The 20,538-nt window shown below is 43.1% G+C and overlaps 1 protein-coding gene across 1 annotated transcript; it reads right to left on the bottom strand.

Moving 5' to 3' along the window:
* Positions 1 to 99: 99 nt before the first annotated feature.
* On the bottom strand, positions 100 to 10,606 carry TSGA13 (testis specific 13). The gene is made up of 6 exons (XM_010600453.3): positions 10,544 to 10,606; positions 8,185 to 8,256; positions 6,925 to 7,131; positions 3,900 to 4,036; positions 3,257 to 3,384; positions 100 to 362 (listed from the first exon to the last, which is right to left on the bottom strand). The coding sequence occupies exons 1-6, from the start codon at positions 10,604 to 10,606 to the stop codon at positions 193 to 195; spliced, it is 777 nt and encodes a 258-aa protein (XP_010598755.2). The 3' UTR covers positions 100 to 192.
* Between the last annotated feature and the right edge of the window lie 9,932 nt (positions 10,607 to 20,538).

The raw sequence follows: 20,538 nt of genomic DNA, 5'->3' as shown, positions 1-20,538 counted from the left end.
ATGGGCGGGGCGGGGCCTGGGCGGTGACAGGTCGGAGCGAGGGGCTCTCCTGCCCACTTGGCCAGCGACCAGGCAGCCCACGCCTGGAGCAAGCAGGAATGTGATTTTATTTGGATGGCACGCCGCAGATGGCGACGTCTGCAGACCCCTGTCTGGAGACCGAGGCGGGAGGGAGGCCTGGAGGGTTTGTGTTCACTTAATGAGAGTGGCGTTATTTATGATCCACTGCTGGGCTCTTCCGTTGCGGAAGGCGCTCTCCCCCGGCACAGTTCTGGTGGGCTTCTCTTCCAGGAGCGATGACAGGGTGAGTGGTTCCCAGATCGCCTGGGAAGTCGGCACTGCACTCGCTGACTTCTTGGAAGCTGCAACAAAGCACAGGGCACCTTGAGCTGAATGTGGATTCTACAAGGGCGCTTAATGCAAAGCGTGACCGACCAGAAAGCTGGTCTTTACTTTAACCAAAAGGGTAGATTGTGGACCGCGGACTACCCTTCCAGCCTTCGTTGTCAAACGTTTTCGTCGCTTCTTCAAAAACCAGTTTAAAACACACCGCTGGTTTACAGTCCCCTCATTTAATCCACCCCTTCTGAGTTTTTCCATCTTCAACCACACTCTTACCTAACTCTTTAGGCTAACTTGCACGCACGTGTATATTCATGTTTCTCAGTCTTTTTCTAACCCGTTTGTTGTCGGTTCTTAGACACTGTAAGTAAGAAACTTTTTCTACTTTTGGCTTCAGTTAAAACATTTTATCCAGATTCTCCTTCAATCTCTGTTCTGTTCTTTCAAGCTTCCATTGTGGGATCTTCTTCCTTCAATCCCTCCCCACTTTTTTGATGCATTATACCTTGTAAAACCTCCCTGGGTGGTGCAAGCGCTTTAGCGCTCAACTGCCAACCCAAAGGTTGCAGGTTCCAGTCTATGCAGACGTGTCTTGGAAGAAAGACCTGGCGATCTACTTCCAAAAAATCAGCCATTGAAAACCCTGTGGAGCACAGTTCTACTAGGACACACGTGGAGTCAGAATTGACTCAACAACAGCTGGTGTGGTTTCTGGGTATACCTGGTAGATGACCCTTGAATCTGTTCCTTATCTCTACTGCTGACTCCTTAGCTCAAGTCTTCATCAGCTGTTTCTTGGACAGCCACCTTCCTGGCCCTGCCTCAAACCATTCTCTATGATCTTTATTTCTTTGGATGCCTGGTAAACATGGAACACTACTGCGGGGAGGGAGACTGCTAGCCTTCTCTTTTGCCACGAGTGGAGACACTGATTCAACTTCACATAAGTAAAACAAGTATCCACTCATTTGTCTTGATGGAAAATATGAAGTCATAACTCTAATAGATGCTGCAGATCAAGATATTAAGCATTCTGTTTAGAAATGTAAATTGGGTGAATCCTGAACAAGGACCATGCCCTTGCAAAATTAGAGAAATTCTGCCTTTAAATATGAATTTAAGCTGCACTGTTGATATCCTTACATATGGTATCATTTAAGATTTAACTCTAACTTTACTAAATGGATTCTCAACTATTACGTTTGCCTTATCTGGCTTATAAAGTTCAAACCATACTTCCCAGGAAGAATTTCCCTTGAAGGAAATAGATGGTCTCATTGTCATTTTTACTGGGACTGAAACGAAACAGGTTTGGGGGAAGGAAGGAGAACCTCTTCCTTTTCTTGGGCCAAGGGTATTAGGAGCCTTGGCAGAAACAGGTAGATAGGCCAGGAGATTCCCAAGAACAAGTAACGTACTAGAGGCCCACTGGGAAGCTTAGAGGAACTGAGGCTGGGTTTGAGGCTAAGCTGAGAGTAAGTAGCCTCTTTTAAAGCAATATAACTCTCTCTGCTGTCCTTTAGCTTTTCTCCATACCCATGAAGTTTTGTTTACCACTACAGCTTTGCTTTAGCTGTATATATGGGAGTTAAGACAGGCAGTGGGTAAGGTGGGGTGGGTTGGTAACTAGGAGCAGAGAGGCCTGAAGAAACCAGTTAAGGGATGGTATGGTATAACCTGGGACCTCTGGAACTGTTGCCCTGAAGATGGTTGGCAAAGGTGTTAGGTAATCAATCACTAGGATAACTGTAAAACAGTAAACTTACCTTAAAAAAAAAAAAAAATCTGTTGCTGGTGGACTTGAACTGCCAACGTTTCTGGTTAGCAGCCAAACACTTAATCACTGCACTATCAGGCCTCCTAAATAGACCTTAATAAAACCAAAAACCAAAACCATGGCTGTCAAGTCAATTCTGACTCATAGTGACCCTATAGGACAGATTAGAACCGCCTCATATGGTTTCCAGTGAGTGGCTGGTGGAGTCGAATTCCCAACCTTTTGGTTAGCAGCTGAGCTCTTAGGAAGCCTCAAAAATCTCTTGAGGAGAGAAACCCAGTAGGAGGAATGGACTTTATCTTGAAGCCATCAGCTGGTGACGTCTGGGAACTCATTAATTATATTTATAATATACAAATGTGTGTTCAGTGACCTAATATAGGTCCCAATAGCCTACTGGATAAAACCCAAGTTCTTATTTATTTACTATAAAAGGACTTCATGGTCGGGTTCATCTGTCTCACGTATTTAAAGTGCTATTATCGGTGCTTGGTAAGTGTTCAACGTTAAGTAGGCACCCCACAAATATGAAGAGCATTCTCATTGCACCCTCTTCCATGCAGCCTTATCCCAAGCCCCTTCTGTCCAATGCCCTACCCCAACCCCAAAGAGACTTGAGGACTTCTGAGATTTGCTTATCCTTTGGCCCTTCTAGACCAGTTTTCCCCAAAGTGTGTTATGCATACCGTGGATGGTTTTAGCTGCTACATAAATACACATTTTAAAATTTAATTGTTATGAGTTTGATTTAATGTGTATCAGAAAAATATATAATTAGTATATCAAACCCATGATGTCAAAGATATAGTATTGATTAGGACAAGAGTGAAAAAAATCTTTTAAGAGAAAAATACTAAACAAAAGGACAAATAATATACTGACATGGCAAAAACTATTAAAGTGGTAGGTGGTGGTATTTGGGAATACTGTTCTAGAGCTTTCTTGACATGTAAGGCTATAAGCAGGGACCAAAACCTAGCACCTTGATCAGTTCCTAGCTTCTATGCTACAAGGAAAAATATTCTTTAGGACCACCATGAGAAATACTGATTTGCCCATATCTCCAGTCCCCAGAGGTTCTACCTCCAGCCGATATCTCAGTCCAATAAACCATTGCTTTGAAAGAAAGGAGCTTACCGTCTTTCCTCATATCTCTTTTACCAATTGGAGAAAAGGCGAGCTGAGGGTACATTTTTTTCTGTTTCCTCAAGGCATAGACCTTTGAATACTCCCCTTCACTCTTGAAATCATTGTCAGTGGAAAACCTTAACAAAGAAAGCTCACTTAGTAGACCCTAGGGCAGGGGGTTAAAGAAACCAGTCATTTGACAGTAAACTACATTCTCAGAGACTCTGAGAGAAGAAGGGACAATGATTAAAGGGTGTTGATTGGGACTGGGTGGGAGTATTGTTCAGTGGCAAGGGATGCTTCTAAAACCTTCTACTGTAAAACCTCTGGAGAACTCCAGAATCTCCCCTCTCCTCTCCAAGCTAGATATAGGCTGCTCTATCATTTAGTTTCAAATAAAATCTCGTTGTCTTTGTGTTCTCATGACATATTGTTGTTAACCATAGCTCTGAACATGCTCTGCCTTCATTACTCTCTCTCTTTCATCACAGTATAAATGAGATTGGGGGTCATGTAAGGTAGCTGTGTCTTATGCAGTTGTACATACAATGTGCAATCAAAAAGAGTTTGTCAAATTGTATTGAAAAGAGACAGTACAATGAATGAGGAAAAATAGGAAAGACAGGGAGTACAAGAAGAGCCAGAGCTTCACCTGAACGATTGCTCTTGCTTGGATGCAGGATCGTCCAACTGGGTCACGGGGAAGACTGGTTTCAGCTGAGGTCTGGGCTTTTTTTTCTGAGGCATCGCGGGCAGGTAGAAGCTTTCAGAGGGTTTGTGCTGACTTTCCTGCAACAGACAGAAGAAGTGAGGGTAAACTGAGTTCCCTGGGGCATAAAGCGTGCCCTAAATGCCTGGGCTAAGTTCCAGTTCTAAAATGATGCAACAAAACCTGTCAGATAAGGAAATGGGAACTCAGAAACCAGAACAAGAGGAGGCGTTTCCCTGAGTGAGGTAATACCTATCTGTCTTATTGCATGATGACTTGTCCAAAGCTTGATCAGTTTCCTAAGTAGTTGACTGAGCTTGTCCACTGGCCCTTTGAAGTGAATGGCAGAGAAAGGTACCCATTTTTAGAAAGATTCAATAAGTGAACTGCTTGGGAAGCTCAAACTTTGGTAAATTAGGAAATGGACCCACAGGGCACTACCTTCTTTTCTCAGAGATGGCTGCCTCAGCCACATGCCACCCTGCCTGAAGTGGAAGGCTATAGAATGGGATGTTTTGTAAAGTAATAATTTCATCATTATTAAAGTCATAGAACCAAAGACTTCCAGAAAGGATCTGAAACATCAAGTCTGACCTTCACTATAACAAACACTGACAGACATGTCTGACACGTTCCACAACTTGCCTGCTAGTACTGGCTCTCTTATACACATCTATGTGTAGGCATATGTGTAAGGAAGTTTTCTTGTACACGATCCTAGGCTCATGAGAGATTGTCACATTTGCCCAACAAGGGAAGAAGGGGTTACAGTACAACTATTAAAGAGGCATCACAGACATTAGACATTTCTATCTTCTTGGGCTCGATCTTTTTCCAGATAGCCCCATAATTGTCTTTGACAATCACAGCCTTATCTCTGTCCATTAATAAAATTATTTGGCTGATAGTGCGGTTTTGCTGATGAAAATGATCAGGTCCTGCCTCCTGTCTGGAGGATTCTCCAAACGCCAGCAGTTGGAAGAAAGGTCTTCCTGCATCAAGGTTACATGATTGCTTTGTATTTCCTTCTCTACCTTGAGCAGGGCAATCCTGGCCTGGCATCTGTCCCTTTCTCAGTGTATATTGCCCATGACCATGAGAAGCAACACCTGAGCCCCATTGTTCTTGTATTCCTCATCCCATTAAAATTACTCAATGGCAGTATCCTGAAAGCTTACCTTCAAAGGCTCAACTTATGAGACCCAAGAGACAACAGGCACTTAATTAATTAATTCTATTGTCAGCATAAGGGTCCCTAGTGGCACAGTGGTTAAGAACTTGGCTGTTCACCAAAAGGTCAGTGCTTCAAACCCACTAGCTGTTCCTCAGGAGAAAGATGTGGCAGTCTGCTTCTGTGATGATTACAGCCTTGGAAATCCTTTGAGGCGATTCCACTCTGTCCTATAGGGTTGCCATGAGTCGGAATTGACTTGACGGCAATGAATTTTTTCGTTCTTTATTGTCAGCATATACCATTGGACATTAGCATTTTATTTTCAATTTGGAAAGGAATCTCTCACTGCCGTCCATCTAGAAACTAAGCAAAAGCTGGTCCCAGCATCAAATTTCTATTACAATTAGATTCTTTTTGTTTGCACTTTCACTTATCTAATCTCCTTACTTGATTAAGCCCTTTCTCAAGGCTGTCAAGATCTTTTGATGATCCTGATTCCTAAATATCTCTTAAATAACATTTCTTCATTTCCTCTGCAACTTGATTTAGTATCACTCACCTTAACTATTGTATTAACATCATAACTAATCTTTCTGATTTTTGCCTTTTTTGCAATGAATGTGCCTTCCACCCACCCTCCAAAATGGTCTTTCTAAAATGCAACTTGGATAACATCCTTTTGCTCTCTTCCATCTCCCTGAACTAACCTCATTTTCTCATGTCTGCATCCCATTGTGTTTCCCTCAGATTCGAATACTTTCCTATTCTTCATCAGGTGTCACCTTCTCTGAAAAGTCTTCTCTGATTACCCCTTTTCTACCAACGGAAACACTGCTCTCTGTTGCTTCTGTATCTCATAGGTTCTTCTATTATTCGTATAGCCCAGTAGTATCATAACTACTTTTATATATCTAATTTATACATGCCTCTCCTATTAGGCTCCTGTTGTATATGTTTTCTCGACTTTGAGCAGGGTAATGCTAGCCTCATAGCAATGCTGTAAGAACAGAATAGAACTGTCCCATAGGGTTTCCAAGACTAAGTCCTTACGGAAGTAGACTGCCACATCTTTCTCCCACAGAGTGGCTGGTAGGTTCAAGCCATCGACCTTTTGGTTAGCAGTCAAGCACTTTAACCACTGCACCACCAGGGCTCCTTCTGGCAATAGGTTTTTTTGTTTTGTTTTGTTTTGGAATGCTGACATTTGTCCTTTCAAAACAGAAACTGTCCCATAATCTTTATATTTTGGTTCCTAGCTTATTTTTTTTTTTTTTTTTAGCTTAGTGTATGCTCAGTAATCGTTTACTGAATGGAATTTGAACTCCTTTAGTCTAGAACAGAGTCCCGAATGTCCAGCTATTAGGATAGTAAATTCCCAGCTCTGCTCTTCTTCCCCTCCCCTGATAAAAAAAAAAAAAACCTGACCAATTTGCATTCTTACTCCTTTTCCATTTAGATACTCATTTTGGTTCCTGATTTCTTATTTCCTGATTCATCTTTTACTACTTCATTCTCAACTAGAAATCAGTTTACTCTTTGTCCATTAAAAACTGAATATCTTCACCCAAAGAGGAACAGTTTCCAATTAAGACTTGCAATAAAGCTTCATGACCTCAGATTTATAGAACTCTGATTCTGGGTCCTTCCCGGCTGTCTAGATTCTGTTTTGTGCAGCATATGGCTGAGAACTAAAATAGTGAATACCATTTTCTGTATTAAGTTCGCTCTCTTCCCCAACCTAACTCTACGGGGTGTGTATTTAGGGTGCCAGGGAACCTCTCCAGGTGTCTTTACCTTGCTCAGGAGCTCCTCGGAAAAGTATTTTGGGGCAATGTCCTTTCCTTGCAGGTTGATTGAGGAGGGAGGCGGGTTGTTGGTCATGATCAATAAGGTCTTATCCTGATCATACTCTGTTACTTTTAACATGAAGCTCCTGATTCTTTTGTTTCGTTCCAGGAATTTGTGCAGGGCCGTAGGCTTTGAAGGCTCATAAAACTGGGCCTAAACAGACAGATTTCCAGAGAGATAAAGAATTCGCTCAAGACAAGAAGGCTAACACATTAGTTGGCTACTCTTTGGCCTCCGCGGGATAGGGGCAGAGGACAGGCTGGACAAACCTGCTCTGAGATTTATTTATCAAAAAAAAATCTGAAGCTCTCTTCCCTTAAAGACAAAACCCCACACCAAATCTGTTGCCATCAAGTCAATTCCAACTCATAGCGACCCTGTAGGACACAGTACAGCTGCCACACAGGGCTTCCAAGGAGCACCAAGTAGATACATACTGCTGACCTTTTGGTTAGCAGCCTGAGCTCTTAACCACTGCACCACCAGGGCTCTTCCCTCAAAGCATTCCTTGCAAATAGACTAAGGGGTTGGGGAAATGAGATGGAAGGGTTTCTGGAATAAAAGGAACAAGACTTAATTCTTCTAAAAAAGTAACATAGCCCCCAACATAGCAAGGCAAACAGAAGTGTCAGAAGTTTCTAGATGGCCTAAATGGGGCCTTCTCTACAACTCTCTCTGAGGCAGGGGGAAAACTACCAGGGACCAAATTTTCTTACTCAGGGAGTTCTCTGGGGCCAATGCAACCCTAACCTACAGCCTCCCACCCACCAAGATGCCTACACAACCACATTAACATGCATAACAAGCACAGCCTTAAAAAGGCAAAGCAGTCACAAAGGACAGCATGCCACTTCAGGCAGGGGTGGAGAAAGGGTAGTCCCACTGAATTTTGTGTTTCTGTCAATATGAGGAAGGCAGAGGGTTAGGAAGGGAGAGAGTGGAATAGCTCCCAATTATAAAAAAAAATTATAGATAAGTTTTTCTCAACTTTTATTTTTTTCAATATCAGCTGCAGGGACCACCTTCCTCCCAGTTCCCCCTCCCACCTTACCACCACTATTCCCAGCACTGCCTCTGGGATAGTGGCCTAGCAGCAGCTGTGCCTCCCGTTCTTGGAGTAGGCACAGTCACAGAAGCTTGGGGACACCTCTGCACCGCTGCTGAAGCTTGCTCTTAGAGATCTTGGGGAAACGCTTTTCCACCTACCAAATTTGGATGGACAGTGTAATGCCGAAGGTTCTGTAGAACAAATATTGATGGCCCGGCTTCATCAGAAATCTAGAGACAGTAATCAAAATTAGAGGTTTCAAGTCCACCTATCCTAAACAGTATTCTGTTTCTTATCTCACCTTATCTCACTAAAAACTAGTCTCTAGCTTAAGTTAAGTGAGGAAAACCCTGGGCTTCATGTTTTACACTCTGGGTTTCTGGGACAAGGGCCACAGCAAGGGGACTGGGCTCTGAGGCACCCTCCCAGGGAAGTGTGTGAACTGAAACACAGAGCAGCCTAGTGAAATGTCAGGTAGAGGGTGAAATACACCAGGGCAGCACTGAAGTTCAGACTGGGATAGATTACTGCATGAGATCACACTCCTTTCTTCTTCCTTTTCCACTTCAATAGCAGTGACTTCGGGCTAAAATCTAACATGGAAGACATCCCTTAAGGAGAAAGCAAGTTAGGAAAGGGCAATAGCCTAAGGGTTGTGAATGGAAGGTTGTCGTCAGGACAACTTGTCTAGCTGACCTGGGAGCAAAATACAACAGTGCATTTTGCATGTTTGAACAGCTCTGCAGTATATGGTTTTTCCAGAAATGTTGCAAAAATGAAATTTTGGTAGCACTTTGTCTGCCATTTTGCATTTTGGTTACTGGTGGATTGTTGGAAGGTCATGTCTGGTGTCAGAGGCACTGAGGCTCTTCCATCTCCCTCCTGCTGCCCCCCAGTGTTGTTGCCTGCCCCCTTGATTGGCCCTAAGTTATCTAGCGATGAATCAAAAGGGTACGAACACAAGGGGATCAAAGTTCGGAATCACCTTCTTTGGCCTTGGTATAGTCAGAAATCAGAACAGAGTTGGGGAGCACGCCCTACCTGAGGATCATCACTTCTAAAAGTCTCCCTGCCTCCAAGGAGCAGGTATGGTGATATTCACTCCAAGGTGAGGTGCAGACACCAGGGAACATGCAGTGAAAGGGGGAATAAAGCAAGGTGAATGGGGAAGAGCGAAGTGGTAAGAATGGGACAGAATGATGGAGTGGGGTGGGGAGTGTTAGCTCCAGAAGAAAAATCTCATGAATTGGCAGTCCTTGGGGCTTGGGAGAGGAAAGGAGGTAAAATAGCAGAGCCCCTCCATACGTTCCTGCAGGGAGGATGGGGTGAAATGTGGGACCAATCCAAAGATGCAATCATTTGAATTTTAGCACCTTCTAGTGCCTGAGGTCTATTTGTTAGACACAAAAATATCTGATGAAAAACCTGCTTCACAGATACGACATGTGTGATACATTTAGAATCATAGAAGTCTAGGAAAAATTTCCTTGGGGAAAAGGTATAAAGCATTTTCCTTTTATAGATTTTTCTTTAAAAAAATATTTTTAGGGGGGAAAGATCTTGAGGAAAATGCTTTTACTCCTGAATTTTCTTGGGGTATTGCACCCCTGTTCCAAATTATTCTCCCACCAGACTGGCCAAATCGGAATATGTTTTCAGTTTGGTATGTTGAATTATATTATGTCCGGCTGATAAAATAGAAGTTGGTCCGGAAAAGCCACATGAATGTGATAAACCTAGGAAAGCAACCAGGATACCCAGTGGAGTTTTGCTGCAAGAGGTGGCAGCAAAGTCTAGGTGAGTTGAGGCTTAACACTCTGTTAAGCCCTAAGATAGGTTTCTGGTCCCTGTGTTTTGTGCCATGATTTGTTGCTGGTATGTCGCTGTCTTTTCTTTTCTATATGCCTCTGTTTCTGTTTCATAAAATTAGATAAATTAACCTTGTTTTCTATATAAACCTTGACCCCACCTTTTTGCTTTCCAATAGGAAATTTGCGAGATCCAGCTTATGAAATACTCCAAGCATCTCTAAAGAACTACAAACAAGCATTTGCTAATGTTCTGCCTGACCTCTTCATCGTCGACAATTATCTCTTTCACCAATTTAACTGGTTTGACTTCTGAAGTCTTTGATTTGCTACCAGCAAACCTGAAAAAGAGGTAGATCAGTCAGTGCATCCACGGGCAATTAGTAGGCAGGGTAAGCACAGGCTTAATTGTGCTTACTTGCCAATCTATAGTGACCAGTTTCACAGGGGTTTGATTGATGTGGTGAAACCCATGTGAAATTGGTCGCTACAGTTTAGTAAGTAAGCCTGTGCTTACCTTGCTTACTGGGTAATCCGTCCCCTTCAGGGATTGTAAATTTGAAAAGATGCTTTGATTTTGTAGGAACGTGCTGTGGGGTTGGGAGAGAGAGATGCCAGCCATACCTAGAAGCAGAATCTTTGATGTGGTGAAAAACATGAAATTGTTCACTACAGATGATCTGGTAAACAAAGTAAGCACTATGCTTACCTTGCCTATTGGATAACCTGCCCCTGGTTGCATCTTCTGACTAAGAGGCCTAGCCTTCTGCATGTTCTCAAACCACTCTTATCCCCCCAATAAAGTTTGGAAGCTTGGTTTAGAAGATTCCAATTTAGGTGCTCACTAATTGAATAGATATGAGTAGCAAAGACCAGGACTCACACAACCTGCATGCTAGAGGAAAACCTCAGTTGAACACGTGGGGCCATTTGGAGACATGAGAGTATTTGATGAATTGATTTCTTCTAAAATAGGGCTTTTAGGTCACTCAAGGAAGTGCTTCAGTAGACTGCTTAAGGAAATCCTTTTGGGCAACTAGACCCTCATAAGATCCTTAAAGAAAGACCACTTTCTGTTTTGAACGCTTATCTGCCTACTCTTCTCACACATAAAAATGGTCCTACCTTCAACAATCATTAGCCCTAGCTCTCAGCCCAGCAGTGCCCATCTTGGGCCACCTGATGCTTTCCTCTTGCCAAAGCTACCCTAGTGGCATAAAACACAGTCCAAGGTCTGGCTCCTGATTTGGGGATTGTCAGTCAATCAAAGTGTATTTAGTGAGGTTCTAGTTTGTGACTGGCACTGTCCGAAGTGCCATGGGCTACAAAATAAGTGAGTACAAGATGGTATTTATAACTCAGTTGGGCAAACAAGATTACACACGTGGCATGTCTCTTTTGGCCCATTGCTGTTCACCATTAAGTGGTCCAACTCGAGGCTGGTATTCGCCCAGAGGCCAAACTCAGTGCCCCTCAAGAGTCCATGCTCTGTAGGGGTTCGGTTCAATCCAAATATCCTTTTCTTAGCTCACAGCGTGTGCCCAGCCCTGGTATCGATCCTGTATGGAAAACAAGAGGAGACTGGTAGGTGCTGCTGTGGATGCAGAAATGCACAAGACATGATAACCCTCACCCTTGAGGAATTAACAGTTTAGTTGGTAAGGGGGGAGGGGAAGGAGGTGATTATTAAACGAAAATCACTAATGACCAAAAATGCTAATATATTAGGTCAGCTACTTCATCTCTTGGGGCCTCAGCTTCCTCATCTGTAAAATGGGAAGAATTAAACAAATGATTTAAAAGTGACTTTCTAATTCTATGATCTAAGATTTGCCTGCAAAATGTCCTGACATAAAATTAATATACGTGGGTAGGGATGAGCCAAAACCCCTCTTCGTAAGTAAAGAAAGTTGTGGAACAAAGATACTAATTGGGAAGGGTACCATATCCAGCTGTTCCAAATGTCTTAGAGCTATTCTCAGCAAATATGACGGCCATTTTAATAAAAGCTAATTCAGAAAGAACTCATATCCGCTATGGCTATTATTATGTAGTGACTATAGTCATGCTTGGTAAAGTAGAGGGTTGGCAAAAAAGAAGGAGACCCTCAGTGAGATGGATTGACACAGTGGCTGCAGCAATGGACTCAAACATAGTAACGATTGTGAGGATGGTGCAGGACTCGGCAGTGTTTCATCCTGTTGTGGGTGGGGTCAGAACCAACTCAATGACACCTAACAACAACAATAGTCAAAGTCATGGTAATAGGAGAAATACGTTTTTTTAATGTAAAACTAGACTAATTTTCTTTCGAAAAAAGTAATAGTCACTGTGTTGAGCTCAATTTGCTCACAGGTAATTTGAAAAGAGATTGGCTGCAGCAGCACCTGTCCTCACCTTAACTCAGTGACCCCATGCCCTTCTTCTTCACTCTGGCTAGCTGATCCTGGTAGGAAGAAAACTTTCATTGTCACCTTACCAAAGATGGTGGACCAAGAACAGCTGGTGGACCCTTTCACATGCGAATGGGTGGGTGGGTAGAAGGGAGGGAGATTGAGTTTCCCAAGAGAAGGATTACTTGAAGAATGGCAGTACTAAACTGTGAAGCCCTCTTTCCACGCCCTTGCCCCAGTACACACACACAAATTCTCTCTCACACACACACACACACACATCTACACACAAAAAATTTGGTGAGATCACAATTCCCAGTTCCACTCAATTCTGCTTTGGAATATTTACCCAACTCTTTAATGAGAGAACAAAGTACTATTTGAAGCTCCACCAGAGTTTAATACATATTCCATCTGGCAAAGAGGTTTGGCAGCACTCAGAAGAAAGCTGAACCCCTACTCCCTGATTATTTTCAAGCTTGTGTTGGGGCTGTATTTAAGATAGGCTGAGGGGCCCCATCCCTCCACATCGTGAACTACTCAGTGGAGAGGTCTACAGACTAGTATATAAATCTCCCCCAAATAAGACATTTTAATGCCCTCCTAGGGTAGCAATGTCCCCTCCTGCCCATACTACAAGAGGCTGAAGAAATAAACCCTGCCACATTCCTAGATTACATTTCAGAGGAAAATCAAATTTAGATTTTCCAAGGCCTGTAACCAAAAAGTTAAGATATAGGTGGTTCTTAAAGTAAACACAGGGGAAAAGAGTGGTGGTAAGGTAAAGAGGGAATTGGACAGAAGGAAAAGTAGGTATGGGGCTGTGGAAGTGGCAGCAGGAGAAACTTGAAGGAGCCTGGCTTTTTTCTTTTTTTTTTTTCACCTTCCCTCTCAATACAACCATGATCATTCATAGATTAGGCCTGAGAAGCTGGGAGGAGTGTGTACATATTCTAGGGGATGGAGTAGAGCCACAACACTCTTTGATGTAGACAACTAAAAAACGGTAGATGAAAGTTTATGATGTGGGACCACCATTTAAAGAAAAGAGAGTCCCATGAAGGTTGGGGAAGATGATTCTCCCTAAAGAATGCATAACTTGAGCTGGATCTTGTAGGATGATGCGTGACATAGCCAGACTGGACGAAGGCTATATGTTGTTGTTTTAAGCAGTACGAAATAAAAGTGGGAAAGTAGAATGGGAAGGAGCCCTGATGGCACACTGGTTAAGTGCTTGGCTGCTAACCGAAAGGTCAGCAGTTCAAATCCACCAACTGCTCTGTGGGAGAAAGGTGAGTCAATCTGCTTCCATAAAGATTACAGCCTTGGAAACACTATGGGGAAGTTCTACTCTATCTTACAGGGTCTCTATGAGTCAGAATCAACTGGATGGCAAAAGGTTTGGTTTTTGGTTAGAAGTACAATGGGGCCGGATTATGGGGGCCTCCACAATTAAGTAGAGCTTAGATAAGGCATATCAGCCCCAGCTTCTATAAAATCCACTGACTTAACTGTTAGTTCTGCGTTAGTGTTGATAGATGACCATTTCAGGTTTAGACCTAGTTTGATTGTCTACACATAAACCCTAAAGATGATTATCTAGAGCTTGTGACTATACTGAGCCAAACCCTGTAAGTTCCATTCCAGGGAAATAGACAAATGAGCATTTCCCCCTTTTCTCACCTTTGTTATTTCTGGAATTGTGAGTCCAGTTCATGTATATATTGAAACCTAAATTAAAAAAAAAGAAACCATCAAATTGGGAGGTACAGGTCTCGTGGTATTGTTTGTCTGCAGCCCAGGCTGGAAAAAAAAAAAATCAATAGAAAACACAAAAACTACACTCAAAATAAGAATGGACAGATCTGGTGTTCAATACCTTTAGAGACATGAGGAAATCAACCATAGTTCAAGGAGGAAGGGGAAACTCTTCAGCCTGGAAACTTGCCATTTTGAAAATATCTTAATTGTTCTTTTCTTGACTCTGGAGGAGACACAGGGGATTTGTGATGGCCAGGCAATCTAGAATGTTGAGGTGTTCTGTGTTGGAAACAGAGGTCAAAGAGGACAAAGACAAAGCACAAAGACTTAAACTGATATTTGGTGGCACACTGCATTCTGGGAGATATCACCTCAGCACCAAAGAGTAGTAGGAGAGAGCACAGGCAGGAAGAACACTTTGTGGTACCATTTTCTTCCCCCTGCTTATGAAATAGAAACATCCACCCTTTTAGTCCATTTTGGTGGCATGTTGACCATTAAAAAGGTCCCTAGGTGGCAAAAATGGTTTGTGCTAAGCTGCTAACCTAAAGGTGGGAGGTTTGACTCACCCAGCTGTACCAAACAAGAAAAGGCCTGGTGATCTGCTTCCATTAAGATTACAGCCAAGATAATCTTACGGAGCAGTTGTACTCTGTAGCGTGGGATTGCCATGAGTTGGAATCAACTTGAAGACGACTAATACCAAGAACCACCCTTTTAGAAGTATAGGTACGATAGCATCCACCCTTCCTTCCTTCTGCAATGAAATGTAGTGGCTTATTATGCTGAGCAAGAGTAGCTCATTGCATTTTTGGCTATTCCTTTCTCAAACCACTTGCTAACAACATGTGCTAAGTTATGCAGGCGAGGCTCTTTCTTTGTTGGGGAGAGGCCTGTAGTTTATGTGTGACTAGATATGTTGTAGGGGTCCCTGGGTGGTGTGAACAACTAAGCACTTTACTACTAACCAAAAGGTTTGAACCCACCCAGAGGTACCTCTGAAGAAAGGCCTGACAATATGCTTTCAAAAGGTCATAGCCTTGAAAACCCTACGGAGCAGTTCTACTCTGTGACATATAGGGTCACCATTAGACAGAATAGACTTGATTGCAACTGGTTTGTTTTTGGGTACGCACTTCCAGTTCAGAAGGATATACTAGGAAGCCCAATTTAGGTTCAGGGCCCAGTCTCTATCTCCAACACCTTCTAGCAAAATCTAATATTTCGATCTTACCTGATTCTTACACATTCTTATTAATTGCTTCAGAACCTGTAGGGGGAAAAGATACAATTGGCACTTCAAATACTTCAACATCCTGTTTGCAGTGAGAAGAGCCCTGGTGGTACAGTGATTAAGTGCTCAGCTGCTAACTGAAAGGTTGGTGGTTTGAACCCACGAGCCACTCCTCTGTAAAGATTACAGCCTTGGAATCCCTGTAGGGCAATTCTACTCTGTCATATAGGGTTACTATTAGCTGTAATCAAGTCAATAGTAACAATTTTGGTTACAGTGAATGCTGCAGCTATACTTTTAATGTTCTACATTGGTTCAGATACAAGAGAACCAGGAAGTAGGGATTTCAGAAAGCCTGCTAGACATGGGGACCTGGGCAGGGAGCTTTGCCTAGCAACCTGCACTCTATCAGTGGGTGGGCAGTGGAACTAGGATTTACAAATTCACTCACCTCAAGTCTGAACACAGCTAGCATTATTCAGAGATGAATGAATGGAAAATGATTTGCAGATTGATTGAATTGTATGAGGAAGAGAAGGTAGCGGCAATACTAGCCACTCTGGCATAAATAGGCAGCTAAGGAAGACTGCCAGGAATGGAGAAATGCAGAGAAAAGAGCAAGAGATCAGGAACCTAGGAAATTCAAGGCCATGAACTTTCTATACCTGTCTATCAAAAATGCAGGTTGAGGACTTCTGGCCAACATGGCACCATAGACAGAAGCACCACGCCATCCCTCCACAGCAAAAACCCAAAAAACTAAGTAGGACAGAGACAAACATCATTTCTGGAACCTGAAGTGTCAAATGAAGAGATAAAGAACTCAGCCAAACACTGAACGGAATAAGAAACTGACAGAGGACAGAGAGCAAGGAGAGATATTTGCAGAGGGCCCCTATCAGCTAAAGCAGCACGGATCCACCATCTTGGACTCCTGTTGGGGATCAGCAGACACAGAGCACAGGAAATCAGCTTCACAGAGCTCCCAGCAGGAGACAGAGCATCCGGTAACCAGCGATACACGCGTTCCCACCCCCCATCCTGTCCCCACTGCTCTACCTCTGAGCATCCTGACTGGCTGTGGTAGCTCAGCCATCAGGGAAACGCAGTGTCCATGCCACTTGGATTTGCCCCATTCTTATCGGAGATAAGTGGACAGGGAGTACAGGAAAGCAGTTTCACGAAGTTCTCCCAGCAGGCAACAGAGCACCCAGTCCAAGCAATGTATGCTTTCCTAACCCCCACTCTTCTTCCCCACCCCCCTTCTGGCTCCTCTGCTTCCCACCAGCAACAGTCTCTTGGCAGGAGACAACTGCTTTGGCCTCAGGTCACTTGGATTCACCCTGCCTACACTGGCCGGCCCCCTGAGCTGGTGTTGCTTTTTTCTGTTTCTTTTGGTTTCTTCTGTGCTGCGCATCACCTCCACTTCCTTTATCTCAAACACCTGACTCCATGTGCCATCTTTGTTTCTTCTTGAAAGGCTGTGAAGCCCCACTCGACTGGAGAACCACTCTGCCAGCCCATGACACCATGCTGGTGGGATTCCTGGGGCTTTTTATTTTTTTGTTCATTTTCTTTTATTTTGTATTGTTTGTTTTCTTTTTCTTTTCTTGGCTTGGGAACCCCTTCTAGCTGGGCCGCACTGCACAGCTTAGGAGCCACTCCCCCGACCGGCGCAGCTGTGTAGGTGGAATACCGGGAGCATTTCTTTTTTCTTTTTCTCTTGCTTTTCCCTTTCTGTCTTTCTTCATTTCTCAGTTCTTGTCTCTCTATCCTTACCTTCTTTTCTTGTCTCCCGAATACCTGGTGCTGTGTGACATCTATAACTCCTCTAGCCAGGCTAAACTGTATAGCCGGGAAGGCATTTCCCTGGTATTCATGGCCCCACCAGCGGGACTCCTGGGGGCTTTTCTTTTTTTCCCCAAATTTTTATCTAGTTTTTTTTTTTCTTTTTTCTTTCTTTCTTTTTGCTTTTCTTCATTTCCCGGTTTCTCATCTCTCAACTCCAACAGCAAGCTCCCTTAGCACTCTTTTTTTCCCCTTTGTTTGTTTGTTTTTGGCTCCTGTTTTTCTTCCCTCTCTCCTCTTTTCCCTACTCCTATTTGCTCCACACATGACAACCTCTTGCCTCTTTCCTGCCTACATGCGCTGTGTGCCAAACATCACACCTCCGAACAGCACAGGCACGGCCTACAGAACCTGCCCAGCACTGATTCCTCACCACCCTGTCTGCCTTAGTAAGTGCCACAAACAACTCATCCCAGCCATTACCCTTCAGCTGGACCTGCCCTGCTGCACCATAGCTAAGTGACTTGTCCTGCCCATTGGACAAGGAGATGAAAATATCATGACCACAGACAAGAAAACAAACAAACAAAAAACACACACACAGCCCACCTGCTCAAACATAACCAAGTAAAACAAAACACCAGGATGAAACAACAAATCTACAATCAAGAGATGAAGAAAATAAATACTGAGTGCCCTAAAGAAAGCAGACAATATCAAAACATATTTTAAAACAGGACAGGATGGTTCCAGTAGGCAGCCAAAATAAAACACCAGATGACTTTTCAGTAGAAGAAAAGGCACTAGAACTACCTGACAGGGATTTCAAATCTCTCATATTCAGAGCAATTCAAGAGTTGAAGCAAAAAGCAGACAAAAGTGAGGAAAAATAGACAAATTTATGGAAAAGGCAGACAAATTCATGGAAAATACAGACCAAAAAATGGAACAATTCAGGAAAATAATACAAGAACAAAATGCCAAAATAAACGCACAACTAGAAATCATTCAAAAACAACATTAGAAATCCAAAAGATAAACAACAAGATTTCAGAAATGGACAATGTCATAGAAGGGCTGAGGAGCAGGTTTGAAATGATGGAAGACAAGATCAGCGAAATTGAAGACGAACACTTGGATACAACTCTGTTTGAGGAAATAGCAGAAAAAAGAACAAAGAAAAATGAAGAAACCCTGAGAATTATGTGGGATACAATCAAAAGCAAAAATTTGTAAGTGATCAGAGTTCCAGAACAGGGGGAGAAAACAGAAAACATAGAAAGGATCATTGAAGAAGTGCTGACAGAAAACTTCCCTAATATCATGAAAGATGAAAAAGTGACCACCCAAGAAGCTCAATGGGCCCCATATAAGATAGACTGCAAAACAAAATCACCCAGGTGTATCATAATCACACTCACTAAAACTAAAGACAAAGAAAAAATCCTGAGAGCAGCTCAAGAAAAACAAAAAGTCACATAAAGAGGAGAAACAATAAGACTAAGCTCTGATTATTCAGCAGAAACCATGCGGGCAAGAAGGCAATGGGATGACATATATAAAACCCTGAAAGAAAAAAATCGTCAATCAAGAATAATATATCCTGAAAAACACTCATTCAAATATGATGGTGAAATTAGAACATTTCCAGATAAACAGAAATTAAGGGAATATGTAAAACCAAACCAAACTTACAAGAATTATTAAACGGTATTCTTCAGTCTGAGAACAAACAACATCAGACCACTGCCTGAATCTAGGATGCAAGATTGTACAAGCCAGATACCAAAGTAGGAAATGAACTCTCAAACACTATTCCAAACCAAAAGAAATACAACAGGGAACCAGGGGAGTTAATCTGTAAATGACAACAACATCAGAACAATAAAAGAAGGAATAAATGGTGTAGGTATAGAACTTTCTAATGGAGATGAAGGCAAGGCAATATCAAGTAATAATAGACTGGTTCAAACCTAGGATGATAAGGTAAATTTCAATGTAACCACAAAGAAAGTTAACAAACCTACTCATCAAAATAAAGAAGAAAATCATAAAGTCTCAATAAAAACAAAATCTACAAAAACAAAAGAAATCCACAAATGAAAGGAACTCAGCACAGGAGAGAAAGAAGAACAAAGAAAATGATAGCACAACAACAACAACAAAATCGTTACAAAATGACAGCAATAAGCTCACACCTATCAATAATTACACTGAATGTAAATGGCCTAAATGCACCCATAAAGAGACTCAGAGTGACAAGAGACACACCTTAGAAACAAAGACATGAACTTATTGAAGATCAAAGTATGGAAAAAAATATATCAAGCAAATAACTACCAAAAAAGATCAGAAGCGGAGGCGGGGCCAAGATGGCTGACTAGGTAGACTTTACCTCAGATCCCTCTCGCAACAAAGACTCGGAAAAACAAGTGAATCGATCACATACATGACAATCTACGAACCCTGACCATCAAACACAGATCTAAAGAGATGACGTGAGTGACAGAGACTGAGAACGAACAACCGCGGGGAAGCAGCGACTGTTTTCGGAGCCTGAAGCCAGCGTCCCAGTCAGGAAACCTTGGTGCTGGGCTTTGGACTAGGTGCAGGGGAGATGAGCACGGCATCCTGAGACGGCGCAAACACAGGATGCAGCCCTAGCCCCCAGAAGTGACCTCGGGGGAAGCCCAGCCAGTGCGCGCAGGCAGCGCAGTGACACGGCTGACAGGAGAAGTCACCGGGAGGCAGTGACTGGTTTTGGAGCCTGGAGTGCAGCGTCCCAGCTGGGGAACCTTGGCACTGGACTTTGGACTGGGAGCAGAGGAACTGACCATGGCTTCTGAGACAACGCAAGCACGGGACGCGGGCCTGACCCTTGGGGGCAATCTATACCCAGCCAGCGCACACAGTAGACGCACCACTCAGTAATCTCAGATAAAACAGTCATTCCAAGCAAGATAAGTAACATTGTCTATATTCCGGGGTGCTACTCTCTCCTATTTATCTGAACCCTCCCCTCCCCTTCCCAGGCGGCTTCATTAACATTGGAATTTCCTGAGCCAGAGAGTGAAGTGCGCTGCAGTTTTTCTTTCCCTTTTTTTTTTTTGGTCTTTTCCTAACCCATTCTCCTGGCCTGAGAGAAGCAGCTACAAAAAACCCAGGGACTAAAAATCCTTCCCTAATTGGACTAATAACATAGAACCAGCTCCAGCCAAACATATGAGATCCACAGTCTTGGGCTTTCATCCCTACAGGGAACAAGGTGGCTATTATAATGCAAAGGCAATTCTGATAGGGATCTGACTGTAATTGTTTTAGCGGATTACTGGAAAGACAAGTTTCCCAGGTCTGATATCTCTGCGTATTCAACAGAGCCCTCACTGACCCACAACAGGGAACTGAGGGCTGAAGCTCCCCCCAGACCACCTAGCCTCCTGCCTTAGGGGTCTAAGGAGGGTGACACCTACCAATCTGTAGAGGTACTTGCATTGAGGGCCTAAGGTACAGCTGCAGAGCCCACCCACC

This window comes from Loxodonta africana, chromosome 8 (assembly GCF_030014295.1).
Source record: "Loxodonta africana isolate mLoxAfr1 chromosome 8, mLoxAfr1.hap2, whole genome shotgun sequence".
NCBI classification, from domain to species: Eukaryota; Metazoa; Chordata; class Mammalia; order Proboscidea; family Elephantidae; genus Loxodonta; species Loxodonta africana.
The sequence above is the reverse complement of the archived record's forward strand: the minus strand, read 5'-3'. Positions and strand labels throughout refer to the sequence as shown.